Consider the following 22,733-nt stretch of genomic DNA (forward strand, 5'->3'; position numbering starts at 1 on the left):
AAATTAGGTGGCAATCCCTGTTCAAAAAATGACTGAATTAAAGCGGTTAATAATCCATTAGATTGCAAAATGATATTGCAATATTTGAGTTACTATTTAAATAGCTCAAAAAGCATGACAACATTTTGCGCATAATCTCAGAGATAAACCCGCAAACCAAAATTTTATCAAATCTTTGGCACCGATAAAATTTTATCAAATATTTGGCGAGAAAGATGGATATAATAAAAAAATTATATTAAAGCACAGTCCATACAGCCACACCTTCATACAACCCATTCCTACCGCAAAAAGATAAAAGTAATCAATTCACACTTACTTTATGCTTGAGATTTCCTGTTATAGCCGTTATTTAACAATCCTCTCATTTCTATCAAAAATTATCAAACTCTTCAATAATCACACTTTTCGTTCGTGACTGCCGAATGCTTGCGATTGTATACAGCTGTGGCTGCTGTTGCATACTTACTTAAATAAATACAAATACAAATGTATTCATTTTTATCACTCCATTAATCAGCCAATCAGCCTGTGGCGTTAATTGCTAATGTTTTTTAGGAAAACAAGTGCAATAAATACAAAAAACCTTCGTAACACGCAAAACAGCTGAAAATGAAAATATTCCACATACATACATACATTAGAAGCCAAGAATATATTGAGGATGTATTTGTATGACCTGATCTAACGTCTAATATGCATGTGGGCTAGGGCACACAGAAAATGTTACTTATACGCCCCATTTCACACAAAAACGTGAGTTGTGGAGGGGAAAGGATAAAGGAGAAATATTGTAGTTATTACAATTCAATTACTTCCATGCATAAATCATTGGCGGGTAAATTCTTTAGAGTTGTTTGGTTGAAGTTTTACTCTAATTTTTGATGTCACTCCCCGACATACCATATTTTTATACTGTCAGCGTCAAAATAAAGTATAAGTCAGTGGGATTTTCCATCTAATTGAAACTTGCACGTTCTTATACGAAAACTCAATGAGCTACAAAACTGCGTACCCCAAATTTTTCTAAAATTCTGAGTAAAAGGTTTGAAATTTTTATAAAAATTTTACGAATTTTTTCAAATTTTATTTGATAAAAAATTTGTAGAATTTTTATAAATATTGTACAAAGTTCCATATCCATTTATGTGATATTTGTCGCATGAACTACAAATATATTTTTATAAAAAATAAACTAGGGTTAAGAAAAAGACACAGAAAAGTAGTTGAAACTCGTCAAAATATGCTGTATTTATCATGTTGACCATTAATGTAGTTTATTTCCTTTGCTAGAAATTTTTTCTAAAGAAATGTCTATAAAATTTTCTTTACTGAAACCGAATGGACACAAATATATAAATTAATTTTTTTTTGTTTGTTTTAAAAAACCAAATTTTTTTATTTAAAATAATTTGTAGCAAGAATCGTTAGCGCAACTTCCGCATATGTTTACATACAAATATGTTGTTGCCCACAATTCTCCAGCAATAAGCTCGAAACTCCATTTCACCTGCGCCTGAAAGCATGCACTATTTTTTTGCTACGATTCACATAAATGATAGTAATTTGCTACTCAAAGCTGTAAAAGCTTATGGTGACTACCCATGGAAGTGGGGTTGTTGAGTTAACGTGGTGAGAAAAACACACCCACACATGCTTGCATATCTGCTTGTATATGTACAGGCAATTAAATCCACACATATGCGTTAATGCGAGGCTGCTTCACCACTGGAAATCGTTAATGTTGAGCTTTTGACAAAACCTATTAAACTTTAGATGAATGAGTGAAGTATTGGAGGAAAAACATTCGTTGCAAATAATAAAATTTTTCAAAAATAGAGAATTATTAAATCTATTATTTTTAAAATGAAAAAGATTAAATAGAAAAATATTGTTCAAATTTTTTAAAAACTATTTTTAAACTAAACTAAACAAAATTTTTTTTTAATAAATTTTTTAAAAACTATTTTTAAACTAAACAAATAAAAATTTATTTTTAATAAATTTGTCAAAAACTATTTTCAAACTAAACTAAACATTTTTTCTTACAAATTATTTAAACTAAACTAAACAAAATTTTTTTAATAAATTTTTTAAACTTTTTTAAACTAAAAAAAGAAATTTTTTTACAATTGGTTTTACACATTTTTTAAAACTATTTTGAAACTAAACTAAACAAATTTTTTTGAATAAACTTTTTAAAAACTAATTTTAAACTAAGCTAAAAAAGATTTTTTGAATAAATTTTTTAAAAACTATTTTGTTAACTAAAGAAACAAAATTTTTTTTTATAAATTTTTTAAAAAGACTTTTCAACCTAAACTAAAAATTTTTTTTTTTACTTTTTTAAAAACTGTTTTGAAACTAAACTAAAAAAATTTTAAATTTTTAAGAACTATTTTTAAACTAAACTAAAAAAATTTCTTTTTAATGAATTTTTTAAGCTTTTTTTAAACTAAAAAAAGAAATTTTTTTTACAATTGGTTTTACACATTTTTTAAAACTATTTTGAAACTAAACTAAACAAATTTTTTTGAATAAACTTTTTAAAAACTAATTTTAAACTAAGCAAAAAAAGATTTTTTGAATAAATTTTTTAAAAACTATTTTGTTAACTAAAGAAACAAAAATTTTTTTAATAATATAAATTTTTTAAAAAGTCTTCTCAAACTAAACTAAACAATTTTTTTTTTTTACTTTTTTAAAAACTATTTTTAAACTAAACTAAAAAAATTTTTTTTTAATAAATTTTTTAAGCTTTTTTTTAAACTACAAAAAGAAAATTTTTTTTTACAATTGGTTTTACACATTTTTTAAAACTATTTTGAAACTAAACTAAACAAATTTTTTTAAATAAACTTTTTAAAAACTAAATTTGAACTGAACTAAAAAAGATTTTTTGAATAAATTTTTTAAAAACCATTTTGTTAACAAAAGAAACAAAAATTTTTTTAATAAATTTTCTAAACAGTCTTTTCAAACTAAACTAAATAATTTTTTTTTACTTTTTTAAAAACTAATATATTTTTAAACTAAACTGAAAAAAATTTTGAATAAATTTTTTAAAAACTGTTTTGAAACTAAACTAAAAAAATTTTTTTTTAATATATTTTTTAAAAAGTTTTTAAACTAAAAACTCTTGTTTGTTTAATGTTTTAAAAACTATTTTAAACTAAACTAAAAGAAAAAAAATGTTTACAAATGTTTTAAAAACTATTTGTAATTGTACGAATTTTCGTTGTTGAATGATGAAAACTATTTGCTGCGCTGAAATATTTTTTATTACAATAACTCAGAACTTACAAAATTATTCAAAAAAATAGATGTCATGTTGAAAGACAGGCTCATCTCTTGAAGTCAACTACGAGTGCAATCGTATAAATGCAAATTTTTTAAAAACTAATTTAAACTAAACAAAAAAAACATTCTTTTACAAATTTTTTAAAACTATTTTTTAACTAAACTTAAACTTTTTTTAAACTAAACTTAAAAATTTTTTTTTAATTAAATTTTTTAAAAACTATTTTTAAACCGAACTAAAAAAAATTTTTTTGAATAAATTTTTTAAAAACTATTTTTAAACGAAGCAAACAAAAACTTTTTTTAATAAATTTTTTAAAAGCTATTTGCAGAAAAACTAAACAATTTTTTTTTTTATTTTTTAAAAACTATTTTTAAACTAAAGTAAACAAAATTTTTTTGAAACTTTTTTTAAACTAAACTAAACATGTTTTTTGGTTTTACAAATTTTTTAAAAATTGTTTTTAAACTAAACTAAAAACCAAAATTTTTTTAATGAATTTTTTAAAAACTATTTTTAAACTAAAGTAAACAATTTTTTTTTTAATAATTTTTTAAAAACTTTATAAACTAAACTAAAAAAAAAATTTTTTTCAAGTGGTTTAACAAATTTCTAAAAAACTATTTTTAAACTTAACTAAAAAAAATTTTTTGAATAAATTTTTTAAAAACTTTTTTTAAACTAAACTGAAAACAATTTTGAATAAATTTTTTAAAAACTATTTTTAAACTAAAGGAAAAAATTTTGTTTAATATATTTTTTAAAAACTTTTTAAACTTTTCCAACTTTTTAAACTTTTCCAACTTTTTAAAAGATTATTCGAAATAATAGATGTCATGTTGATAGAAACACTCACTCTTGAAGTCAACTACGAGTGGTATCTTCATACGAATACATGCAAAGATCACTGTCCGCTCATTCGAGCACCTCCCAGTAGCCTCTAACCGATTATGCAGCACGTGCGTGAGAGTTGTTATGCGAACAATTCTTTTCTGCCTCAACTAGTATGGCAATCAGTTCACGGCGTAACATACGTATAAAATCACGTGTAAAAACCGTTTTTAAATTTTTACCTGCCCACTCTTTACGCATAATTCGTGATAGCTAAATCGAGTGAGCAATCCGAGTGAAGATTATAATATGGATGTCACGGAGGCTCATTCCTTAAAGAGAAATGCAAACTCACTCACGTGCCCAAGCGAACTTCATCAGATTTTCATACCACCTTTAAAATTTGATTTCGGCTAACTACATCAGCGTTTTTGATTAGATGATAGGTCCCATGATGACGAAATTTTTTGTCACTACACAATGACGGTCGATTTTCTTAGCCATGAATTGCCATCTATTGAGTAGTTGGTAGATCAAATGACGATTAGTTCACTTGTTATCAGTACCACTCTTCAAATAATGGGTTATATGATGGCCAGTTTTCTTGTCATCAGCACTCTTGTTCAGGTGATAAGTCACGTGACTGTGAGTTTTCTTATCGTCAGCGCTATGTACCAACTGGTAGATCTTTTGTATGTGGGGAAAAACTGTTACGCAAAGGTTTGATGTCTGGGTAATCGTATATTCGAAATGTGTTTGCTTCACAAAAATTATTAAATAATTTTTATAAATTTATAATAATTTTTTACAACTTATTTTTCAACAACTAAGGCTTTTTTTATTCATTGCTACGGTCAAGCAAGTGGTTTTGAACTACTTTTTTATATTTTGATTACATCTCTTTAGCGTTTTGGCAAGCAGTAATGCAGGGTCAAATGTGCGTCAATTCAGATGAAGAAGAAGGGTTTATGAGGTCACGAACTGTCACTACAGCAACGTACTCCAAACTTTGTGAGTAGTGGCTTATGCAAAAAAAGAATATAAATAATAAAAAAAGTAAAATAAAGAAACTTTGTTGGTAGAATTTCTTATCATTTTGAGTTTCCTAGTGAAATTAAACAATTTTATATATTTTTTTGAACACAGTTTTTTTTACACAATTTTAGTTTAAAGCTACCCTTTCCCCTCCTCATTTCAATTACATAGTTAAATGAAAAAATTTTATAAATATTTTTTAGCACAATTTTAGTTTAAAGCTACTTTTCACCTCCTTGTTTTGAGTTTCATAGTGAAATTAAAGAATTTTATATTTTTTTTTACAGAATTTTACTTTAAAGCTACCCTTTAATCACCATATTTTTCCTACTTACTTGCATTCTCGCTAGGCGCATTTTCAATGCAGTCATTTTTTATTAATTTTTTCAATTTTTAATCCGAAAAAAGTTTGATTAAAATTGCTTTTAAATATTTTCGTCTTAACTTAATTACCTAAATGCACTCATATCTTCCCCCTTCGATGAAAAGAGAAAAAAAGCACTAATATCTGTGTATGTTATATAATTTTCACATGTACAATAATTCATTCTATTCTGCTTCCTTTTATAACAAACATACGTACATACATACATATGTGCGCATGCATATGCAATCAACAAGCAAAAAATGTCTCAATGAATTATTTTACCTTTGTGTCACCACACTGAATTATAACAATTGGAAAAACTTATTTAAATGCTTAATGACATAATAAATACTACCAGCACTGCTCCAATATTTCATTAGATAATCGCCTACGTGACCGGTGCGCATCAGCTAAAAAAGCAAATCAAACGAAAAAGAAACGTGAAAGGAAAAATTAGCTTAAAAATCATATTCAAACAAATAACAATAACAACAACAGCCAGCAAGTATGTACCTACATATATGTAGAAATTTTGCGCACCTAGGACAAGCAGAAAGAACAACTCATTGGCATAAAAATAGAATAGCTGAAAAAACTGAAGGCGAACAACTAAAAAAAAGGTGCTGGTTAACGTCACTTTTTGTTGGTATTGTGACATAGCGTGAAATTTGCGCGAAAGTCACCAAAATAGCACACAAACTATTACTCACATGCATATGCATGTTTATATTAAGTCACGTATGTATGTATGTTTGTGTTGGCATGCTGCTATATACAATTCGTTTCACAAAAAAGTCACGAGTGAATGCGCGGGCGTACATACATGCATACATACATACACATATATTACATTATTCATGAAAGCGCCTGAATGGGCAGACGTATGTATGTGTCTACATACATACGTTGATCTCATAAATATATGTACATATAAAGTAGATCACTCTAACATCAGCAGGTACTAAAATCGCTACATATAAATTTTAGTGCTTTTTCATAGTCAAGGAAAAAAACAACTAATTTGCTTAATCATGAGTTGGCGCTGTAGTTTTCAGTTCAGTTGGAAACAGTCAAAAAAACTGTTAAATTCTAGCAGTGATGCCTCCCATAAGCACGTGTATAAAGTGTGCATTAAATACAGACATACATACATGTACATAAACCGCACATGTGACTGTGAACATGAATGTGGAGTGCTGAGAGACAGCGAATGTGTAGCGTGCGTGTGATATACCGGTACTAAGCTGGGGAATGAGTTGAGCAATCGTTGAAGGAGAAGCACAAGTCAGGCGACGTTGTGAAATCGGAGTGGTAGATTTTGTTATTTTTTTATATTGTACATTTTTATTTTATTTGTATTCTTTAAATAAATTCATGCTGAACAATACAAATATTAAGAGATTTACCGAAAATCACCATTTCCGTAAAAAAATAATTCATTTTAATCACTTTGTGGAATTTGTACTTAAATTTCGATTTTCTTTTGTTTCGTTTTGTGGTTTTTTTTTTTTTGTGAAAGCAATAATCATGCTGTAGCGCATGTATTTGTGGTAGTTGGGCCGCTCTGCCTGCTGCATGCCTTTAGACATTGTCGAATTTCGATAAAACATACATGTCGCGTTCTGGTGGTTATAAATAGGAGCGCACATGCATACGAACGTATATTTTACTGCTGTGAAACACCTCCAACCAAATAACAATAAAAGTACATGCATATGAATGTTGGCATGTGCGTATAGTATACTACATTCCCCTGCGGCTGATGAAACAATAACCGCCAAGTGAGTGGAGAAAAGCGTTGTAGGAAAATTTTGAAAAGTGAGAGAGGAAGAAATATTTCTTCATTACTCACTGTAGTGAGTATTTTTTTCTTCGTATGCAGAAAAGTTCAGTTTGATTTAAGTTTACCGCTATTTCGAGCGTTAAATAAATATCTACTACTTGTAAAAACTATAAATCTTCCGATAGCATGATTTATTTTGTGCCACCTAGTAAATCAATCAATATTTTACATTTTATCCGCGTAAAGTGTCAATATCATTATTCATCATGACAGCAAACTCACATCAGCCGCGTGTCGGACACAGTTCAATGTGAAGGGTTTTCCAATAACAGGTGTTATTGGTGAATGGATTGCGCTATAGAGAGATGATTAATGATTTTTTATGGCCAGAATTGGATGGTATTGATCTGGACAACGTTTATTTTCAACAAGACGGCGCTACGTGCTAAACAAACAGCGAAACCATTGACCTTTTACGGGAAAATTTTCCAGACCACGTTATCTCTCGAAAAGGTAATCACAATTGGCCACCAAGATCTTGTGATTTAACACCTTGTGACTTTTTTCTCTAAGGCCACGTGAAAGAGAAGGTCTACGCCAACAGCCCAGGGTCGATTCAAGACCTCAAAGATGGAATTTGAGAGGCTATCGACGACATGGGGCAGCCACTTTGCCATTCGGTTGTGGAAAATTTCATGACAAGGATATTGTCTTGTAAGCGTAGTCGTGGTGGTCATTTGCCTGATGTTATTTTCCACTATTAATGGCATACCTTTCTCTTTTTAATGAAATAAACTTCTGTTAATTTATATTAAAAAATTGCATTTTTCTTTGAATATCAAAATAACATCTCTGTTTGGAAAACCCTATACTTTATAATATTGGGACGCTTTATGCATTTCATTTAATCAGCAGAATTACGAAGATACCTTAAGGAGTACGTGCATATATTTTTGCTGTAGTGAACAATTCTTACATCGCTTTCACAAATCTCGATACTCTTAGTGTCATAGTAGATTGCCTAAATATTAATTTTATAAAGAAATTTCTCTGTAGTTCTTGTGGTTTCTGCTTATCATAAATGTCAGCTTGAAAACTTAATTGCACTTACTTTGAACTAAATATAATATTAAAAGAGGTATACAAGGAGACGAAACATTAATCACCCAATTTTGTTGTTGAATAACTTTTTTAACTTTATTAAAGGAAAAATGACTTTGAATGATAAAAACTTTATTTTTACCTTATGCGCTCCATTGCTTGTCTCCTCGTATACCGCAGCTGCGTACTTCACAATTGTCAAATATGATTAACATACGAGGCCATTTGTAAAAATTACATATCTTCCAAGTGTATGATTAATTTTGCATCACCTTCTTTTACAACTCTATATTCTATTAAAAATATGCATAAAGTATATTCCAGTTGAGCTATTATAACGAAGATTCTAGATCTTCTAATTTATCTCAATACTTTCCCACTGGGTCTGTTTCATTCTCTGCACTCTTCCTTAATAGGCGACCACCTACTTTTAAACACACATATTCCTACATTTGTTCATACCCAATTGCTTGTCAATACGTACCTACTTCTACTTATATACACACACATGTACTTATACATTAACGTACGTACGAATATGTCTCGTGTATATCCCAACCACAAGTGACTACTCATTCATTTCGTTCGAAGTTCACAAGCAACCTCTCAGCAATAACAAAACAAAAGATATACAGTATAATAGCAACAATTCAGCGCAAATAATAAAAAGAAAACCGAATTGAAAATGGAAGAACAAAATTTACAATTAAGCAAAAGTACAACAAAAAGCATTGTAGCAACGCAGTATCAGCCGATAAACACGTGAGCAGCGAGCAACAACACTCGTTTTTTGCGGTCGCCCGAACCGGCACAGGCACCGGCATCTGCACCGATGCTTGCTTGTTGCTGTACATTAACAATGCGGTGAGCGAATTTCATTGGAATTTCTGCTTTCGCATACGAAATCACTATGGGGCTGAATTGGTAGTGAAGTGAGGTATAATGGAGTAGAGTGGTGTGGTGTGGAGGTGACGAATGAAAGAAGGCACAAGGCAATAAGTCAAATGCACATGTTGTAGTTTTTCTTTTATTCTCGCCGGTTGGTTGGTTTGGTTTTTTCTTGTTGTTATTATTAATGTTACTGTTGTATTGAAACGGTGTTGCGTCGGTAAGTGTGGAAAGTTTAAAAAGTTGCACAACGCAGCTGCTTACTAGGTAAGCATGTGGAGAGCGTGAGTGAGTGAGCAAGCGAGCGTTTTATTGAGTGCTTATGAGTACTTGTTTGCTGAGTGTGAAGATGGCAGCTTAATTGATTCGCGAAAGCGGTAAGGGGCTTGTTAGGCACACTATGTGCCGCGCTAAGTAATGGAGGGAGGGCGTGCCCGCTTTAGGGTTGCTTGTATGTAGGGTTGATTGCATACAAAAAATTATGCGCACATGGACTAACTATAATAATTAATATTTAATAATAATATTTGTAAAGTTTGAAAATTTGTATGAAGCGTATATTAAAATATTTACAATTTTTATTTAAATTGGGATATGCCCATAAATAAATAGTTGAATTAAATAAAATAGAGAAACTTCCAGCATATTTTATACGCAATTTGTGTGCAACAGTAGCAAATAATTTCTTTCTAGATAATTTCGTTGCGTAAATTCTTTCTTCCCCAGAATTGTTTCTCATTTTTTGAACTTTTTCTTACTTTATTACTTACTTTTCGCCACTTTTTATATGGCTTTATTTTATTTATTTGCCATAAAATCGACTTATTTTGGTATTTGTGAAAGCCAGACAAGCGAAATAACGAATACATGTCGCTGTGTTTTATTTGTAATTTGTTAATGTTTTTTTTGTTGTTTTTGTTATTGTCTTATTTGTTCACATATGGTTATTCGTCTTTACTTGTATACATTTTGTTTGGTTTATTTTATTATTTTATTTTTATTTTTTTAATATTATGCAAATCTCGTGATTTACTGAAGTAAAACTCAGCGGTACAGTTGTGCAGGCTTTCGCTAAGAATTATACACATACATATGTACATATATTTATTTTCTGGGTATATTTCTTGCTTTCACACATTTTATTTGTAAGTTCAGGGGTCAACTTGTCCATATATGAGAAATTTTTTATCTTTTCTTTTTGTATTGTAATCGCACTGAATTGATGAAGCGTTGGGGTACGTGACAATTAAGGTGATTGATTACGTAAGTGAGAAATTTGCGGAAATTTTTAAATTTAGTCGATACATATCGATGTTTTGCGAGAAAAGCGACACAACTCAAAATTAACTCAAAATTCGGAATTTTGCCGTTAAAAGCAAAGATCAACTACAGAGTTTATATATTTTTATCTGGAAAAGCGTCATAAGCGAATCTTGAAGCAATTCTGAGAGATGGCGTTAGTGTCGTTTTGTGAGGTGAACGAATTATTTAGAAAACTGACCCATCTCAGTATTTTGTGGTTTTGAATTATGTCACTTTTCTCGAAAACCATCGATATGTACATGCAGCAATAGGTGTATAGAAGTAGTGGGGCACTTTTTAAAATGAAATGAAATTTTAAAAGTGTAACTTTTTTAAGCTTTTCTATAAGGTATTATGAAATAGGCGGGAACAAAAATTGTATAATATGCTATAAAAAAATATATTTATACAAAATTTCATATAGAAACAAATAGATTGACGGAAATTGGCCAAATGAGTGGAATTTGGTCAAAATATTAGAACTTCTTCAATTTATGCTTAAACAAAAAATTTAGTCCTCAAATTTAGTTAATTTTTTTGAGCTCTTAAAAAAAATTTCTATTCAAATTAAGTTACATAAAATAAAATGAAAATAAATATTTGGCGCGTACTGTTAGGTGTTTCTACGAGGAGCTCCTATTTGTGGCGTGCGTCTTTGTGTTGTTCCTCAAGCTTATTGTTCCTACAGTTGTAAGCCTTCTCCGAACCGTTGAAGGTTTTTATGAGGGGCATGGGACATTCAGTTACATATATATGTACATATGTGTATAAAGACAAATGTATTGGGGAATTAGTCTAGAAAATTTTACATCCTCAACAAAAGGCTTTGAAACAACTTTCTCTAACATTTTTCTTTGTAAAATTTTCAAAACCAAAAAAAAATTTCCAATTAGTTTAAGTATTTTCATGTTAGATGATTTTATTTAAGATCAAGTAAAAATAAAAAATAATAAATGAATTTACTTAATCAAAGATATTTGTTTAGCGTAGAAAACATATTTGCCATTAATTAAAATCTTCGAATGTATAAAACTTTTGAAATTAAGTAAAAACTTTTCAAATTACAAATGTTTAAAATTTTATTAATTTAGAAATTGTTTACTTAAAAATAAAGTTTAAATACATTCGTAAGCGTTTTGTTATCTGAGTTTTTTCTTAAATAGAAAAACTGATTTTATAACTAATAAAATTTATTTAAATTTTAAAAAACTCATATATCAAAACATTTACGAATGTATTTAAAATTTTCATACTACTCAATCACTGCTTTGAAAATTAATTCATTTTCTTTTCATAAAAAGTTTCAAGTATAAAAATAAAATTTGCGATTTTTGAAAAAAATTCAAATTTTTCCGTTTCAATGCAATTTACAAGGTGGCGCAAAATTAAACATCCAATTTTATTTTTGAATAACGTTTTTACTCAATTACAATTAAATTTAAAAATTTCTTAAATAACAAAAAACTATTTTTAGTGATGGAAATCTGTATTTAGAAAATCATAAAAATTAATTTAAAAAAAAAGTATAGTCAAACACATCACTCACCTTATACGAGTATTTTAATATTAATATTCAAAATTAAAAAAAAAATATATATTAAATCATTTGCAAAACTTTGCTATGTAATGTTGAAGCGGTTATTGTATTTACAAGGTGGCGCAAATTAATCACCCTATCGGAAGATTTATAATTTTTGCAAATGGCGTCGTACGTTAAACATATTTGACATTTGTGCACTAGACAGCTGCTGCATACCAACAGGCAAGCAATGGAGCGCGTAATAGGTCAAAATAAAGTTTTCCATTTTTATATATAGGTATTTCTATTTAGTAAAAAAGGTATTGTATAACTCTCAAAGTTCTATACATTTGAAGATTAAACGTTGAGGAAATGTTAAGTTTTTCAAATAAATTGCTACTTTTAAATTTGTTTTTGTTTTAATTGCTTCAAAATAAATTTTGTATATTTTTTTTTAAAATTTTTTTTTTTTATAATTTTTTTTTTTTTGTAAAAATTTTAACTTTATATTATTCCATATTTATTGCTTAAATTTTGTAAATTTTTTTTTTTATTAAAAAAAGTTTAAATTTTTCACTCTTCTATCTATCTATCGGATGCCCTTTACATCCATAACTTCCGCCCATTGGTGCTAGCGAATACTTACACATTTACATATTTCTGCATGCACTAAAATTTCTATTATTTTATAATGGCTTGGGCGTTCTTTAAAAGGAAAACGTATTTATTTGAGTGCATATATTTTCGAATCTAGAATTTCAATTAAAAAAATTTAATTATAATTTGAAATTCACTTGACGTGCAATGGGCAGCAGTTTGATTTATTTGACACACACAAAAAATTTACGTAGTAGAAATGGCCGCTCATGTATGTCTAGATGTGTATACGCATAAGCAGATTTATTGAATTGATTGCAAAAAGAAATTTCGTACACAATTTGATGGTCGTGGCGAAATATCTGTATTTTATATACGCAAACGTGTGCTCAAAATGTAATCACATATTTAATTATATTCATTTATTTATTTACATACACTTGTTCACCTATTTTTATATTCTTTTTTTTTCATTTTCATTTTCATTCTCATTTTAATTTTTTTATTTTACTTTCATTGAATTTTTTTTGTTTTTTCGCTTATCCCATTGAATGAGCGCATTTTCTATTTTCATACGCTTTGCGATTTTCATATTCAATTTGTGTTTTGCCTTTCGCCGCTCCCCTCCATCATCTGTTCCCACATTTGCGCAATTTTCTTCTGCTTCACAGCTTTTTATATATTTCTCTAAATGTTTTGATCTGTTTTTTTTTTCGATCAGTCAAATTGATCGTGGCTGTTTTTATTTTTGGCTTAGCTTGTAAGTAATTAAAATGTATTTTTAGAATTTTTATAATTTATATTCGTGATCGAGACCTATGTACTCGTACGTAAAATATGTTGAGTGCTTGTAAATGAAATAAATAAAAACCAGCGACAAAATTGCGCTAGCGAAAAGCTTCCGTCCGGCTATGACATTCAAATAATGCAAAGGGTAATATGAACAAAAAAAAAAAAAACACAAAGTTATTTGAACAATCTGCACTGTCATTATTCATATTTTAGTTTAACAAAACTAAAGTTTAATGTTAATTAGCTATTAAAAAAGCGCAAAATTTATTGCGAATGCACAGTGGAGTAATTCTTAGTTCTATCTTCACTGTATTTTTAAATTTTTCTCCAGCAAAGCATTTATGTCCGAGTTACAGCCTTTCATATTTAGATAGCATTCAATTATAAAATTAAAAAAAAATTGGTTTAAAAGCAAATTCGATGCTAGCAATCCCTTTAAAATATTTGTACGCATTTAGGATTTTAGGTGAATGTTGCGTATACGCCCGGACAACAGTAATTTAGGAAAAGTGTAAATAATGGAATTTTTGCCCGATTTTTTTCAAGAAATGTCCGGCTAATTGAGAATACTTTGTAGCTCACTTGTATGCGCTAACCGTAGCAAGATTATGGCCACAGCTTTTTGGAAATTAATACGGCATTGAAGACGGTTTCACCAGCAATATTATGGAGTAGGCTGAAAACTTTTATTAGGACTGACAAAAATGGAAATATATTTATACTAGAGGTCCCGTGTTCTACCAAGAAACCACGGGGGGAAAATATATATAGAAGATATGCACTATGAATTTTCTATACTCATCGTAGTTACACCAGTGGGCAGCTAGCTAATTAGAAGCGTGATTTTAAAACTTTTATATATATATACAAAATATATATGTATATATTTTTTTCATATTCATAAATTTGTTATTGAACTACAAATTTTGTATCCTTTTATAAACAAAGTTTCAAGTTTTTTATAAGAATGCATGAAACTTTTTTATATGGCGAAAATGCGCAACACCGTGAAAAAAACAACAGTGAAAAAAGTATTGAAAAACGAGAGTTCTGAGTCACTACAAACTTGCATTTTATTATACTAAAATTTTACGGGCTGTAAAACCGCATACCCAAATTTTGTGTTACATATAGTCCTCTGATTAAAAAGTTGGAATTTTTTTTTCAAACTTTTTTTTCAAATTTTTTTCAAATTTTCTTGAAATTAAAAAAAAAATTCAAATTCTTTATAAGAATGTATGAATACAATTTTTGTTAAATTTTTTTTCGATTTTTTTTTAATTGTTTTTTTAATTTTTTTAATTGTTTTTTAATACTTTTCCACTTTTTTTATTTTTCTCTTGAAAATGTTTTGAATTTTTTTTTTTTTTTTTGAGTTTAATTTTTTAAAATTTTTCAATTTTTTTTTTAATTTTTTTTAATTTTTTGCAAATTTTTTTTTCCTTTTTGAGTTAAATTTTTTACCTTTTTCAAGTTTGTTTTTAATTGTTTTAATTTGTTTTAATTTTTTATTATACTAAATTATTATTTTTATTATACTAAAATTTTACGTGCTGTAAAACCGCATACCCAAATTTTGTGTTACATATAGTCCTCTGATTAAAAAGTGTTGGAATTCTTTTCAAACTTTTTTTTCAAATTTTTTTCAAATTTTCTTGAAATTAAAAAAAAAATTCAAATTTTTTATAAGAATGTATGAATGCAATTTTTTTAAATTTTTTTTTTTTTTTATTTTTTAATTTTTTTCAAATTTTTAATTGTTAAAATTTTTTTTTAATTCTTTTCCACTTTTTTTAATTTTTTAAAATTTTCTTGGAAATTTTTTCAAATTTTTTTTTTACGTTTTGAGTTTAATTTTTTAAAATTTTCAAACTTTTTTGTTCATTTTATTTAATTTTTTTGAAAATTTTTTTATATGTAAATAACTTATATTTAATTTGTTACTCTGCTTTTTATGATATTTTTTGCATATTGGACTAAAGTTTTATAAACAAATTTATAAAAATTACAAAAAAAATGTGTTTGACATTTTAATTTAACAAATTTCAGCTGTGTAATTTCTTAGAAACAAACAAAAAACTTACCACAGCTGGCCAAAATATCGCGTTTCAAATTAATTGTCCACGGATCCATATGAAAACCTCAATTTTGGCGGACTCGTTGGAGGAGCTGATTGGGTCCATTAAAAGTGTGGGATATTTTCGGGGTACATAAGCACCGAATTGAGGTCTGAACCCCTTGAAGTGCAGTCTTGGCTGAACTTAATCTACAATTTTATAACTTATTTAAATTTTCTATGAGCTCCCTTCAACTTGCTGTGTCGCCTTAATTTCACAACTATGTCAGCCCAACTTTTCTTTTTACATCAAAAATTAAGAAAGTAATTGTAATTAAGAAAAATCGTAATGAGAATTGTAGACGTGAAAATGATTTTGGATCAAATCCACATTCTAATAGCGAACATTTTCTCGACCTGTGCATGTCTTTTCTTGACAGAATGGAAGTTATTGTATACAAATAGACAAGCAATGGAGTGCTAAAGGCCCAAATAAAAATTTCCACCACTCAAAATGGTTTTTTGTTTTTTTTTTGTAATTAGTAAAAGTTATTCAAAAACACTAGGATGATTAATTTTGCGCCACATTTATTAATTTTTCTTCTACCTACCTACCTACTGAAAATGCAACCCACAAACCGCATTTCTCGTGCATTTTTGGTATTTTTGCTACTTTTTCACTTGCTCAGCTATGAATGCGGTAATCAAAGTCCATTCGAAAATTGAATATTTTTAAATGCAACCAGCCACTAAATGGCCGCAAACAAGTGAAATCAATTAATTAACCAATTACGCTTTACACCTCTTGCACAAAGGCACCAAATGGCAGTCATTAATTGGTCTTGATTAATGCAAGAGCGACAGTACAAATTCATATTTTTATAAAAAGAAAACAAAAAAGACACTTCGTTGTAGTAGTCAGATGATGCGTAAGGTTTGTTCATGGCTGACCCGAGTTAGCGCGGGGTGTATGGGCATTTGATTTCATCATTTCATCTGAAGTGGCGCTCACTCATTTTGCTCCACTAGTAATAGTAATGCATGCACTGCAAATGCTTCACTTCACCCCTAAACACGATCGATCATTCATAGTAGCTGAGTGGGCTCGTGCAACAGGCAGTCGGTAAGGCGCATAAGACTATGCTTTCGCTCTCTTTACTAATTCACTCCTTGGGGCGATTAATTAAATCACTTTTCATTGAGTTCTTTGTGTGCCCAATTTTACTTGTTGGCTAATTTTTCTAATTTACTGGCTCACTTTGCTACTTACGCTCTCACTCTGTTATGAAATTTTCTTACTCATTTACTCATTCACTTTGGATTACTTAATTTTCCACTCACTTTCCCCTTGCGTTGCTTTTCATTTCTATGTATTAAATGAAAAGCGAATTTGAATGAAAATTCGATTAAAAATTTCTGCCAGCATTTTTGGGAAAAAGAAAAAATAGTGTATGTATTTTATTTATATTATTTATTTGGAAGAAATATATTTATGGAGCTTTTAGTAACTAAGTCCTTGCCAGCTGTTTGCTATTGTTTTGTAAGCTTTATTGCAGTGAAATTCGTTGCACAAGAAAATACATATTTTAAAAATTTTCGTATATACATTTCTTAGCCTCTATTCCTCCTTTCCTTATCATGTAAAGCTTGTAATTTCCATCTCAATGCCAATTAACCCGAAAAAGTTGTGAAATTTCCGTTAGTATATTTGGGGTAGATTATCAGACCACAGCGATTTTAAAGAAAATGGGTGAATGCATATAACCACTTATATGTACATATATAAATATGTAAATATGTACTTGTATATATTCCTGCCACTTACATACTTTTGATCATTTATTATCAATCAATGTGCCCATTAATTGCTCTACTTGAACTGGGAAGTTCTGGAAATTGCTCAAGTGAATGACCTAGAATGTAACATGGACTTAAAAAGATTGCAGATTGTGGATAACACTGTGCTCGAATTTTCACCTTTTTTGGGGTCAAAAGTTTTGATACTTACTTTTACGCATTTGGGTCTTTATAAATTCAAAAGTATCCTCTGTTTCGTCAGTTTTGGCTCCAGTTTACGACAATGGGCCACAGACCGCTGAGTGCTAATTTTGAAACCTAAGTCACCTATGTTAGAGTGACTCGATCTAGATGGTTTTCATAAATAACTGAGGTTATATTCAAACGTAAGCAGTCATGTGCAAAATTTTAGCAGAACGGCTGCAGAATTGAGGGAGGTGTCTACGAAATAATTAAGATTGAAGCACATTTCTTAGCAAAAAAAAAAATTTAAAAAAGACCTCCAAAAAGATTGAAACAACTTTTGCCAAAATAAAAAAATAAATTAAATTTTATTTTTTTTCAAACAAATTTAAAAAAATATAGATTGCATTTTTTTATCATATGCCGTTAATTAAAAAAGTTACAAAAAAAATCAAAACACTTTTTCCAAAATAAAAAAACAATTCAAAATAAAAAATACTAAAAAAAAAATTCTCAAACAAATTAAAAGAAATATATATAGCATTTTTTCATCATATGCAATTAAATAAAAAAATTACAAAACAACCCAAAAAAGTTTTTCCACAAAAAAAAAAAATTAATATAAAATAAAAAAATATTTAAAAAAAAAAAATTTTAAATATAGATATTGCTTGTTTTTCACCATATGCGATTAAATAAAAAAAATTACAAAAGAAAAATCAAAAAAATTTTCCCAAAATAAAAAAAAAATTTCAAAATATAAAATATTGAGGCAAAATTTTTTCAAACAAATTAAAAGAAATACATATAGCATTTTTTTCATCATATGCAATTAAATAAAAAAATTACAAAGCAATTCAAAAATATACAGTTAAATCGAATAATTTAAATAAAAAAAAAAATGTTTGTATAAATAAAATATCTCCAAATTAGAGAAGTTTAATAAGAGAATTGCTTTCGTTTGAAATTTGAACTTCTTCTTCTTCTTCTTCTTCTTACTTAGTGCATTAATCGATTAAGTGATCGTTTCCGTATTCAACATAGTACGCAAATCGCTTCATACTCATTCTAACCAGCAACAAGTGAAGTCATACCGTTCTAAATTTCCCCTACTAATTCTATCCAACACAGAGGGCGCCGTACTCTTCATTTGCATTTACACGCCTGGCGCTACTCCCGGTACCTTCAAATGCTCTCAGAACTGCTACATTTGCAACTATTCGAGCAACATTACCCCGTCAACAAAGCCAAGCTTCAATTCCACTTCAATTCTCCACACCACAAGAGAAAGGCCCCTAAAATTCAATACCGCCGCTTTGCGATCGATAATTTTTATCCAACACTTTTTTATAAAAAGAAATGCGGACGAGAGTTGGGTAATGACTAGCAAATTCTAGAATAAAAATTTCCTTCAGTCCAAAAAGCACAGCACTGAAACTACAGGCTTATTTAGTATAATCGTGCTACGCATCAGCAGACTCACAAGCATCAACCATTAAAATACAGTTGAGCAAACCAAAAAATGAAAATTAAATAAAATAAAGTAAAAAATATTTTTGTAACAAAAATTAAGAAAAATATTTAGCGAGCAAACCTGCAAGCGCTATAAATCTCGCGGGTCCAGTGGCGCCGGCTTCGCACCTCACTAATGTACATATCTGTATATATGTATACATGCATATGTGTGTGTATGTGTGGTGATACGTGTGGTTGAGATTGCTGCTTGTATTGCTATTGTTGCTTTTCATTTGCTTAAAAGTGTGTATGTGTGCATGTGTGCGTATTTACACATATTTCTTGTTGCTGTATGCGCGCTCAGCTCAGGCGCAAGCTAGCAAAGCGCCGCTGTTGGTGGCATATGGAAGAACAAACGATAAAAACCTTAACACACCAGGCAGTCATGTGTCAGTCGTGGCGAAGAAGGCGCGCCAAAAGCTATGAGAGCTATATAAAAATCACCAAATACGCAACACCAAAAAGACTCACTCAGTTTTGAGAGCAGCTAAAAGAGGCATATACAAATAAAATTGTAGAAGTCGCACACAGCATAAAAGTATAAAAATTTAGCAACTAAGAATATTTCGCGAATACAAAAGGCAGCACCAGACAGCAAAGTCGACAAGATAGTCTCGCGTGATTCGAAAATTACACATGAACGTTCTTCATTGAGTAAAAGTGCGCGGAAGTGAGCAAACAACAACAAACAAACGGAAAAAACTACACAATAAACGTGCGCGCATACTCAAGTTACAATAAAAACAACAACAACGCTAAATCATAACCCACAGAGTTGAAGCAAAAAGCGCAACAGAAAAACAGCTCAAATTGAAGGCTTGCAATTCAGTAGCAATATAAACGCGCAGCTGAGCAGTTGCACGAAGGTCTCCACGGAGAACGGAGTAAATTGAAATAAATTTCATATAAAAACAAAACTCGCTTGCCAAAACTATTTGGAGGTGACAACAGAATTCATTAAATAAAAATCGTCTACTAAAACAAAGAAATGTGTAACGCGCAGCGCAAAAGCAGTCGGTAGAACATGAAATGGTTTAAACGTGTGCGGAAAAAGTGTTGAATACAAAAAACACACGCAAAAATTACACAAAACAAAAAATTTTGAAATAAAATAGTCGTGAAAGCAACTTTCGACTTTAAATATTAAAAATATAAGAATTAGCAAAAATCCATACGCTTCCACGTTTTTTTCATCGCACATCCTAACGTTTGGTGAAAAAGGCGATTTTAGTTATTTATTAAAAAAAAGGCGAATTTATTTATTTGCTGCAAACACGCACAGCGAATCAGCGGAGACAAACGCACGCAGCGCTGCTCTCTCGTTCGTTACACTCAAACACGCACTCCCTCGTGCTTTACTTGCCAACGGTTAACATTAGCGGCGCCGCCGAAGCAAAAATGTTGATATCATCGGAGCAGTGCAGCCGTTCACGTGGCGCCCATGTCCTTGTCTGGGATCAATCACGTTTGAGCGACATTTTCGAGGATGCAAAACCACAAAGTATGTATATGTGTGTGTGCGCGAGTGTGGTATGCTCTAGCGCATAAGTATGTGTAATTGCAGACGTATATATATACAAATTAGAAAAAACCGCATGTGGTCATTAGTGAAATTTGTAAACATACACATTAACATGAATGTCTGAACTAATTAGCTGTCGGAAGCCGTACGCCTATTTATTAGCTGTCTTTGGCGTATCGAACCTTTATTTTTTATGCAAATCATATAGATTGAACTGTATTTACTAGGACGTAGAAAGACTCTAAGCAATTTTATTTTTCATGATTTTTTTTTGTTTTTGTTTGCCGTGAAATGGAGTAGGGTGAGGCACACATTACCTCATACCTTTCATTTCATTTAAATAAAAACTGAGCGGAATACTTCAAGATTACGTGGAATTTTAAAATTGAAATTTTATATTTCCAGACAAAAAAATGCAAAAACAAAACTTCAATTCATATTTGTTAAGTAGAAAATCTAAATTTCAATTCTCTAAAAATTAAAGAAAAAATATTTTTTTATCCAAACCTTTTTGGATCCGATTAAATTAAAAAAAATCCTTTTCCTCTTAAAAAAATGTATAGAAAGCATTTATTAAAACAAAAAAGCATTTAAGAACAAAATAAAAAATATTACACAAAAAATATATTTAAAAAAAATTGATTTAACGAAAAATATAAACAAAGTATTAAAAAAATTATTTAGCGAAAAGTAGTATAACAAAATATAAAAAAAAAATTGATTTTAAGAAATATACAAAAAAATGTAATTAAAGAAAAATATACTATTTTTTTAGGAATGTTTATATATTTGGAAGCGCCAAAATTGAATTTCGTACGTTTTTTACCAGCATTAAAAGTATTTTAAATTTGAAAATCAAAAGATAGATAAAAAAAGATTACAAAAAAATCAATTTTTTAAAGAAAATACAAGCATTTTTATGAACAAATAATTTTTTTTTAGAAATGCTTTCGATATATTTTTGTAAGCGCCAAAATTGATTTTGTACATTTTAACCAACATTAGAAATATTTCAAATTTGAAAACTAAAAAAAATTATTAAAGAAATATATAAAAAATATTTAACGACAAAATAAATATTAAAAAAAACATATTACAAAAAAATCAATTTTATTGAACACAATTATAAAAAATATAAAAAACATATTTAACGAAAAAATAAAAATTAAAAAAAAAATAATTTATTTTTTTAAAGAAACGAAAGGATGATATAAAAAAAATAATTTTTTTTTAAAAATGCTTTCAACACATTTCTCTAAGCGCAAAAACAGTTTTGTGAATTTTATTGGCGTTTATTGAAAAATTAAAATTTTAAATTCGAAAAATTGAATTTTAGGCATTTTTTTCAATACTGGGCGAATTTTAAATTTAAAGATAAAAAAAAATTAAATCAAATTAAAAATATTTTCTGTTGCTCATAATTTTAAAATATCCTAAATTTTATTTCCTACACTTCGTTTTTTATAGATTTCGCACAACTAAAAAAAGTTTTTAGTGCCAAAAAACATTTCAGTTAAAACTAATTCAAATTTATTTAAATTTGTAAATTTTTACTTTGCTCACTTTTACTAAATAATTTGCGCACTTTTACAAAAATTTTAAAGACAGCGAAAAATATTAGTAAGTACTGTTATATGCGTGAAATTAATTGACCTTAATAAAATTTTAATGATATCGAGACTTGATTTTTGTAAACTTTTAAATGAATTGTAAAAAATATTTTTTTATATATTTTCTAATTAATTTTTTTAGAGAAACCTTTTAAATAAATTTTACCGAAAGTGCGAGTTAAATTTTCTTCGCTGAATTGTTTTAAAATCACTGAGTTTAATTTTACAAAATTTTCGTGAAACTCAAAGTTAAATTTTATGCATTTAAAATGCTTCCATTTTAGTGAATTTAATTCTATTAAATTTTAGAGACACCGAAAGTTAAATTTTATGCATTGACTGAGGGAAACAAAGAGTATCAAATTAAAAAAAAAATCATTTTATTCGTAAATTTTTAGTAAATTGTTGTTATATTCAAATATTCTTAAATCATAAATTTAATTTCAAGAAATTGAGGCATTTTTGGCACCTTTCGGTTTAAAATATGTTGAACTAGCAAACCCGGCCCCCTTCGCTGGGCATACTAAAATAGAA

The 22,733-nt window shown here is 28.7% G+C and overlaps 1 protein-coding gene across 2 annotated transcripts in view; it reads left to right on the top strand.

Moving 5' to 3' along the window:
- The window catches only part of LOC128868630 (putative inorganic phosphate cotransporter), a 132,183-nt gene that overhangs the window by 85,074 nt on the left and 24,376 nt on the right, over nucleotides 1-22,733 (top strand). Inside the window, exon 1 of one of the 2 annotated variants that reach the window (XM_054110929.1) lies at nucleotides 19,432-20,568. The exons of the other annotated variant lie outside the window; for it this stretch is intronic. Within the exon in view, the coding sequence (XP_053966904.1) occupies nucleotides 20,466-20,568 (103 nt within the window). The 5' untranslated portion in view covers nucleotides 19,432-20,465. Of the gene's footprint in view, nucleotides 1-19,431; nucleotides 20,569-22,733 lie in introns of those variants that run through there. 2 annotated transcript variants of the gene reach the window in all.

The sequence above is a fragment of the Anastrepha ludens genome, chromosome 6 (genome assembly GCF_028408465.1).
Source record: "Anastrepha ludens isolate Willacy chromosome 6, idAnaLude1.1, whole genome shotgun sequence".
Lineage (NCBI taxonomy): Eukaryota > Metazoa > Arthropoda > Insecta > Diptera > Tephritidae > Anastrepha > Anastrepha ludens.